General features: G+C 31.2%; 1 protein-coding gene across 1 annotated transcript in view; it reads right to left on the bottom strand.

Moving 5' to 3' along the window:
- Positions 1-7423: 7423 nt before the first annotated feature.
- LOC140443374 (uncharacterized) overlaps positions 7424-10007 on the bottom strand; it is a 31687-nt gene continuing 29103 nt past the window's right edge. Inside the window, exons 6-7 of the mRNA XM_072534605.1 lie at positions 7573-7728; positions 7424-7518 (exon numbers count right to left, since the gene is read on the bottom strand). Of these exons, the coding sequence (XP_072390706.1) occupies positions 7471-7518; positions 7573-7728 (204 nt within the window). The 3' untranslated portion in view covers positions 7424-7470. The remainder of the gene's footprint in view (positions 7519-7572; positions 7729-10007) is intronic.

Genomic DNA, 10007 nt, shown 5'->3' with positions numbered 1-10007 from the left:
GGGCATCCTTTTATACCTCTGAGGTCTTCACCAGGTAATTTACCTTCACATAGTTTATTAGAGCTCGTGTAACACGACCATCTGACACGCAAAAAGTAGTGAGAAAATACTTTTTGCACACTGCAACTGATATACCGATTTGTTTTTAAGTAGTATTTGTTTGCCCCACACATATAACCCCCATATAACACAAAATAACATTCACTGATCACTTAGCAATATAACCTTGCATGTAAACAAATTTATCATCTGACATATACACGACTCTCATTCTAAACACATTGGCAGTTTAGTGTATGATGACAATGACGTGCTGCTCCCAGTGGCAGTGAGTGAACAATTGACTTACTTCACTCTCAATCTAAATAGAATGAGCCATTCGGATAATAAATATTGACTTAACTCTAATTTTTTAATTGTTTGACTTACACCACTTTGATTTTTACCGGTTCATATATATATATATATATATGTATATATATATATATATATATATATATATATATACATATATATATATATATATATATATATATATATATATATATATATATATATATATGTATCATGAATAAATATTAACACTAAGACAGAAAGAAAAAACTTATAAACGTCAGGCAAAAAACAATAAATATAAACTAACTGAAACAAAGAACAATTGAATACGAACAAAAAATGACAGAATGTACTGAACTTATAAAAAAAAGATTTAATCCATGGAATCGTAAATAAAAATTTAACGAATACTGTAATATCAATTTTTGCTTATAATTATTATGAGAGATGCAATAATTAAAAAGCACAAATAGAAAAAGAAAGTGCAACGTAAATTTAATTTTGAAAAACTGCGAAAATTTTGAGGTAGTGCAGGATTATCAAAAGGATATACAAGAAACCTACACCATACAAGATAGTGCTACTGTATAAAAAGCGTATTGAAGAAAATTAGAAGAAAAATAAAATAAAAATTTTTTACAAAGAGGTAAAATACATTAAAACTGGGTATCAGGGAAGAACGATGAATATAAAAAATAAGCAAGGAAACCAGATAGTTGACGAAGACCAAATATGTGAAATGTGGAAAGAATATTTCGAAAAGATGCTAACCCTTTCACTATTTTTGTACATCACCATGTACATTGAATTTTATTGCCTTATATGAAATTCAGAATTATTTATCTCCTAATCTACATTTGTACATCAGAAAATACAAACTATTTTAAAGTTTTTAGGTTGGTAGTAAGTGCGATAAAGTTTGACAATAGACGTTAGTCAACATTTAAAACGTGAGTGGCGTGTTGGGCAAACGGGTGCATTTTAGGTTATGTGATATATTTTACGTTTTCTTGTAAATCTACTAAAATTAGAAGTTTTATGATTTGCTTTGATTTATAATGCTTTATATAATACAAAGTCCACAGATGTAGTTTGAATTAGTATGTACATTACCATGGACAAACGCAGTTTGTGGACAATATATTATTAGACCATGTTTTTGCAAAAATTATAAATTTTATTTCTATTTGGTATTAGTAGTGTCGGTATGGTGGAGACGCGAGACAATAAATTGTTGAGGGAGGGGCACCCCTAAAAATTGACTAAATTTAGTTTTCAAAAGTTTTATTTTTTTTTGTTTTATATGGATATTTACTAATGTTTGTCCTTCATACGTTTGCTTTTGTTTTTTAGATAATGGCAAACGCAAGAAAAAATTCAAAAAGAAAGCTAACCCAAGAGGAACTTCTTTATTATCTTAAGAACGATGATGTTTCAGATATTGAGTACCTGTCAGATGATGATGATGGTTGGGAGTCAGACGAAATATCTAGAGAACAAAGAAATAATGACATTCTACATGTAGAAATAATGGAAATGAAAATGAGCCTGAAAACAGCGACGTTGAAGATGTAGATTTGGCAGATGAAGAAGAAAGGTTGGGGCTAATTGTAAATGGTGAAAATATGGGGGAAAATGACAAAGATGAGTTGAAAAGGAACCAAACAAATTTTGAGAAAGATGGGACAAAACAAGAAAAGAATATGTGCAAATTCCCAGGCCTGAAGCTATAAGACGATACAACAGTAACATGGGCGGCGTCGACAATTTGGACTTCTTACTAAGTCTATACCGATCCTATGTCAGATCAAAGAAATGGACTGTGAGAATGATCACTCATGCCATTGATTTAGCCCTGGTAAATTCATGGCTTAAGTATCGCACTCAAGCTATTCTTTTGGGAGTAAACAAAAGGGAAATCCTTGATTTGTTAGCTTTTCGCCAAGAAGTGGCCGAAAATCTAATCTGCAGTAGACGTGCTCCTAAAAGAGGCAGGCCTTCAAAAAGCTTCGAGGATCCAGGTCCCTCCAAAAAGAAAAAAACTGAAATAAGGCCTCTAAAAGACCTTAGATTTGATGGATACCATCATCTTCCACAGTATGATGATAAAAAGGAAGCCTCAAGATGCAAAAATGAGGGGTGTAAGAGCAGGACACATATATTTTGTCAAGCATGCAAAGTTTATTTATGTATTTTAAAGAAAAGGAATTGTTTTTCCACATTTCATACAAAGTAAATGTTATAATTTATATTACTTTTGACAATGATCTGATTTATAAGAGTTTCTAATAAAAAATTAACACTCAATGGTTTTTTTTTACTTCCATGAACTTTTTTTGTCCATTGTGATGGACATCCTGTACTGGAAGGGTGGGGGCAGTTAAATTCTTTTTATGTAAAAAAAAATAATCTATAGTGCAACAATACTTTGTATACCAAAAATTAGAATTTTTTAATCACTCTAAAGGGAAGTTATAGTGAAAGGGCTAAATAACGGAGTGACTGCTGAAGAAAATTATAAACCTAAACCTCAAATAGTAATAAAAGAAATACCAAAGCCCATAAGAGAAGAAATTGAAGAAATAAAGTCTATTATAATTCCTTACAGCTTAAGATAAGATGATCAAAATAATAAAGGCTAAAGATTTATCTCGTAATACAAAAATAAGAGTATACAAAACTATAATTAGACCCACAATATTATACGCTGATGAGACATGGACTATGAACAAAACCATACAGAACAGATTGGAAGCAAGGAAAAGAAAGATACTTCGCAGAATGTTTGGTGAAAAAGTAGTTGAGTGAAAATGGAGAAGATGAACTAATGCAGAAGTGTACCAATTGTTTGCTAACTCTACAATAACAAAAGTGATGAAAAAACGTAGATTAGAATGGCTTGGATATCTAGAAAGAATGCAAGGTAATATATTATTCAAGAATATTGTTTATAGAGTACCTGAGAAGAAAGAGAGAAAGACCAAGAAAGAAATGGAGAGATGTAGTGATAAAAGATGTCAGAGAGATGGGAATCAGAGATTTTAAGCTGATAGCTAAGAACAGAGAAAGATGAAAAAAAAAAGAATCGTTCCACAATGAAACAAAGTTCAAAAACTCAGCAAGGAAACACAAGATTTAATGAAAAAGAGACAACTTGTGCAAGACCAAATACTAAATAAAATAGATATAACAGAAATCAAGAAAAGTCTAGTCTAGTGAAGACATAAGGAAATAAAAAATATGACAGTAACATGAAATACTACGACAAAAGAACGAAAAGAAAGGCATATGAGACTAAAAGATAAGACTCTCGTTAACTAATTAATAATGATAATAATGAAAATAAGAAATTTACAGAAATTCAAAAAATAACCATATTGATATAAAACTACTACTAAACATAATACGAGTCAAAAGCAAAACCATCACCAGGTAAAGACGAAAACTAGAGTTGATGACCGATATATAAAAATTAGGTAAATTAGGTATATAACTAGAACAACTGTAGAGAATTACCAAATAAAGAGAAGAAAAGAAAAGAGGATACATAAAAAAAACGAAACCACCTAAATAAGGAACTCAAATATATAGAAAACCTCAACGAAGAGAAAAAAATCACAACATTCTATAAGAAAGTTAACATCAACAGAAAAGAATTCAACGCAACCACAAGACAATGCAGAAGTCAGAATGACGACCTATTAACAACAAGGAAAGATGTATTAAATAGATGGGTGGAATACTTTAACCAGGCACTTAATATGAAGGAAGAAGAAGAAAACCTGGAAGACGAAAGAGATAAGGTAAGGGAAGCAAACGAGAGGGAAGAAGAACCCAACGATTTTTGAAGTTAAAGATGCAGTTAAAAAACTAGCCAAATCACCCGAAATAGATAATCTCCCAGCTGAACTATATAAAGAAGGCGGCCATGATACCATAATGGAATTACAACAGCTTATAAAAGAAATATGGACTCAGAAATAACTCCCCTCCCCGTATAAAATATTTTCCATACTACTATGTCATCGTATGGCACCATATGCAGAACGGATAGGTAAATCGACAATTCATCAGATTGCAACCCTGAAACAAATTTTGGAAAAAACACTGGAATATGGCATTGATACTCATCACATATTTATAGACTACAAAGCAGCATACGACTCTGTGAATAGAAGAGAAATGTTCAAAGCAATGAAAGAGCTAGGAATACCAAATCAGTTGGTAAATTTAACAAAACTAACTCTTGAAAAAGTTAAATGTAGAGTACGAATTTAGGGCCAACTCTGAACCTTTTAAACAAATAACGGGCTGCGTCAGGGAGACCCTCTCTCCTGTAGACTGTTCAATCTGACTCTGGAAAAAGTAATACGTATGTCACAAATCACAACCACTGGTTCAATATATAATAAATCAGTGCAAATCATGGCCTATCAATATTGTTGGGCAAACGGAAAATCATGTACGAGAGGCGTATGTAGCATTAAAAGAATCAGCTACAAAAATGGGTTTAATAATAAACCCCAACAAAACGAAATATATGAAAATAAGCACGCAACCACAAATCCTACGACCACTTGTTATAAAAAACGAAGTCATCAAAGCAGTGAATAAATTTGTATACCTGGGAGCGCTCCTTAACACTGAAAATAATACTACCGCAGAGATAAACCGCAGAAGCTGCACGGCCAACAGATGCTATTTTAGGCTCAATCTCCTTCTTAAATCCACAATTATATCGAAAGATACGACAATAAAATTCTACAAAACAATGATAGGCCGAGTCCTATCATCTGGTTCAAAGACCTGGACTCTAACAAAACATAATGAAAACATATTAGGATATTTCAAAATAAAAGTACTAAGGCGAATCTAAGGAGCAGTGAATGACAATGGAGTGTGGAGAAGACGATACAACTTCGAACTTTATAGAATATATAATGAACCAGATATCGTAAAATATATTAAGATAGGACGTCTCAGGAGAAAAGGGCATGTAATGCGGATGGAACAAAATGAGCTAGAAAAACGATTCCTTGGTTCCTGACCCATTGGTCAGAGAAGAAAAGGAAGACCCAGAACAAGGTTCTTTGATAACATCGATGAAGACATAAGAAATATAGTATATGGAATATATATAGAATATATAGAATATAGTTCCTGGTATATAGAATATACCATATACCTCATATCGTAAAACATATTAAGATAGGACGTCTGTGGATAGGACATGTAATGCGGATGGAACAAAATTTGTAAAGCCAGAATTGTGATGATGATGAAATTAATTATATACTTTTCTACATGGAGACAAACAGAATTCCAAAATAGCGTTGATACCATTTAATAATTGACATTATTAGGTTTTATACTTAACTTTTGGTAGCATTATTCAATAAAATTGTTACAAAGTAGTAAATGACAAATTTGATTTAATATTAGAGACACCGGGCGAACACTTAAAAGGTTAATTTAGAAGAGGTTTTTCAACAAATATATTGTTTGAAAGTGTTTTAACAACTTAAGAGTACACCCGAATCAAGAATGGCATTTGATAAAGTTCCAACTAACAGAATGGTAATTTCAAAAAAGTTAACATACCAGTTTGTTGCCAAAGTTAGTGTAAGTTGACGTCAATGAAGTAAGCACGGTTTTATTACACCTCTATCATTAATATGGATCTCAACTTTACTTAACAATCGTTAATGCTCCATCCTTTGATCAAGCACCAGCGATTAAAAAGAATAAATCATAGTGGTTAATCTGTGATTCAATCAAATCAAAGACCATAAATGTAAATTTAAAATGTATACATTTATTATTTAATATTTATTTGTTTATTTTAAGAATCAATGAGGTATGTATATTTAAAAAAATATTTATAGGCTAGTTGATCAAATCTGTAAAATGAATAAAAATGACAATGAAATTCTGCAAAATTAGGATTAATAAATTTGACTCAAGTGACTAATGTCAGTTCTATTGTCAGGTAACAACCAACTCTTACCTCTCAGGGCGTAATGTTCCCTTTTTGAGCTGGGAAATTGTACGTTCCCTTAAAAAAAGGCAACCCTTTATCATCGACCTAGTGTCTTAAGAATTATAATGTTCGTTACTCAAACTATGTAATTTAAGGGTCATCTGACCTCATTATGTGGCTAGTTCCAACTACTTTATATACGTTTTTCACTGATGATGATCTGATAGGTTTAAAAACGTTCTGAAAATTTATAAATCCATTTTGGATAACTTTTAATAAAAATTTTATACCATTTTACAAAACGAAGTTTGAACTGTATTTTAGGTTTTTTAAACTATGGTATACGGTCAAGTACTGAGAATTTCCTTGTTGAATTTTAAATAAGTTTTATCTGAATTTTCTTTCGATTCGCAATAGATAGCGCTATAATACAATTACAAAACTGTTGAAAAACAACTACAGATCAGAAGTCTGCAAATTTAATTTGCAGAATCTACAATAAAAAATAAGGGTTCCTATTTAAATTAAATTAATTAATTTAAATTAATTTAATTTTAAAGTTGCCTCTCCAGGCAAGGGTGTCATGTTTGGTGTCATTCAATAGATTTTTGAAAAATATTAAACATGAGTTTTCAGTTTTTTTATTTGGAAGTGTATTTCTCGAGATCTTAGACCGCTTCCATCATTTTCCTAGGATATCAAGATATTTTCCGATTATAGCGAAATCTATGAACAATTTGAACAATTTTCCAAATAAAAGTTACTTAATTTTGTACAAAGAATCCAAACCTTCAATAAAAAAATGGGGGTGGTTCCCATTTAAGATTTTAAAGCTCCCCCCACCGAACCGTTTGGCACACACGATATATACTGAAAATTTTTCGAGTTCTTGTCTTAAGATAAATATGATTTCTATAGGTGATCTATGATCTATCCTGGAAACCACTTCTCCTCTATATTTTCTATTTGTCTGTAAAGAAGGAAGTCAAAGTAACACTCAAAATTTTATGTATTTTTTATTGTTGGCCCAAATTGTGTGTGCGATATGTGCTCCTGATATTATTAATTGTTCATATTACACATAAAACCTTAAACATTAATAAAGTGCTTCAATTTTTCCTTGTTACTGTAAAACAAACCAAATACTTTCCATACTATGTATTTTGTAATAAAGCTATATACGAATACGTTACTTTTAACACCTAAAAATATAAATAATAAAATATTCAGTTAACGAAAATATGATAACTAATTACCCCTAGAAACATCGCTCTATCCATTACACCAAAGGAGGCAGCACGTAACTGTAAACTAGTCTGACACTTCTTTAAAACAAACATCACATCCATTTGTAAATCCACTTCGTAAGTGTACCAAGGAGCCTCGTATACAGCCACTGCTAATTCTAAGCTCTAAAAACAATAATCATAATCTCAAAATTAACTGATTAAAACAATGATTTAGTATATAAAGTCTATTTGGTGAATTTACTGGGTTGCGAATTAAGTAAATAAATAACGATTCAACTGACCATACGTTAGCTGACAAGTAAAACTCACGAACTACAAAAATAATCGAAATTGAGATTTTGTCACCAAATGAATTAATGGTTTAATATCTTTGCCTGGAAAAAGTCACGATCTACAATATCGTTTGTACACCGACTTTTAATTCGAAATAATTCATTATTTGCAAAATTTTACAAAATCCCGGCAGGTAAAAGTCATGATTGCAGTTAGTGAGTTTTCCTTGCCGACGGTTGCACGCAAACGTCAGCAATTTTGTAGGTTATGTTACTTCAGTTACTGAGAGTTTCACGACGCGGTTAGTAATTTAATGGTGTTTACTGTTATAAAATTATAATAATTGCTGTAATAAGTGGAAATTTGTTTAAACCTCTGTTTAAAATCTTTCACAATGTCTTCAAGAGGTATGAAAATGTTGAATCTTGTGTGTGAAGACCAAAAAAACCAGGATATTCAAAATAATGTAAGTAAAACTTAACGTGTAAATTGTATTATCTATTATTAGAGTTTGGATTGTGTTTTTGAGTTTAAATTTAATTTTTAGAATGCCAAATCTGTTGTATTTGAAAAAATGAAGGCTTGTTCAGATAATACTAATTTAATTATACATCCTCAACCCGAGAAATCAAAAACTGAGCACATAAACGACAGTAATGTAAGTTTTTATTTTGAAATCATTATTCCTCTTGGATTCTTATTTTTGTTGATTTTTTAGGACAAGGGGAATAATCGTTCACTTGTGGATTATAGCTTTGACACAGATGATGACTTTTTAATAAATTCTGACGATGATCTCAAATTAACTGTTTCACATACACAAGATTTTGATATCAGCGATTTTTCTGATTATGAAATTGAAAATAAAGAAAAACAATTAACTAGAAAAAGAAAAAAGCAATACTAGTGGATGGAAATCAAATATAACGAACTCTCAAAGATCTCAATGTCTACCTTATAGAAACAAAAAGAAAATCTGTTCAGCCAAAATCCCAAAAGATATAGACTGTACAAATTGTAAATTTAAATGTACTACTTTTTTTACTGAAGAAAATAGAAAATATGTAAAGCATATTGGGGTTTTCAAAATTATAATAGGCAAAAGGATTATATTTTAAAATTTGTTCAAGTAAATCAACCGAAACGCCGAACAGTGACTGAAAGTAATAATCACAATGCTCGTAACGTATCAAAGACATATTATTTGAAAAATGATAATGGTAGACATAGGGTTTGTGCTCAATTTTTTCAGAAAACCTTGTGTATTTCGAATGGTCCTGTCAACAGAGCGATAAAAAATGCCAGTTCTGTTGGCTGCTTTTCTGGAGAGGATAAGAGAGGGAAAAAAAGCACCAGGAAACAAAACTAGTGAATAAGACTTAAACATGGTGAAAAAACACATTGATAGTTTTCCTGTAATGAAATCTCATTACGTACGAAAATCTTCTAAAAAATTATATTTAGACAGTACATTATCAATTTCGAAAACGTATAATCTTTATAAAGACGATTTCTGCAAGGACAACAATATAGAGGGAGTAAGGGAAAAAACATACCGCCGCATTTTTTGCAATTATTATAATTACTCTTTTTAAACCTAAAAAAGATCTGTGTGCGACTTGCTCTAAATATAACCAGGCATCTGTTATTGATAAGAAAAATTTAGAATCGGAGTATACATTCCATCTAATTCGGAAAAGCCAGTGTAATGAAGCAAAAGAAAACGACAAGTTAAAATGTAAAAATGACCCATCATTTCTAATGTGTTCATTCGACTTACAAAGTGTATTGCAGCTTCCATATTCTGGGGTCTCTTTATTCTATTATTTACGAAACATTTGTGTCTACAATTTAACAATTTATGTTGGCTATGGAGAAATAGCTCAATGCTATACTTGGAATGAATTACATGGCCAAAGGGGTAGCAGTGAAATAGGCTCTATTTTATATCGGTTTTTAAAATCACTTCCTACTACGGTCACTGACGTTTCTTTGTTTTGTGATACCTGTGGCGGCCAAAGCCGAAACCAGAATGTGGCAGCAATATTACTATATTCGGTAACAAATATAGTGAATTTAAAAAAAATAGAACTTAAGTTTTTAGAATCTGGTCACTCGCATATGGAATGTGACTCGATGCATTCTGCCATAGAGTCGCCCAAAAAATA

Source organism: Diabrotica undecimpunctata, chromosome 6 (assembly GCF_040954645.1).
Source record: "Diabrotica undecimpunctata isolate CICGRU chromosome 6, icDiaUnde3, whole genome shotgun sequence".
Classification (NCBI taxonomy): Eukaryota; Metazoa; Arthropoda; class Insecta; order Coleoptera; family Chrysomelidae; genus Diabrotica; species Diabrotica undecimpunctata.
This window is presented reverse-complemented; position numbering and strand designations above follow the sequence as displayed.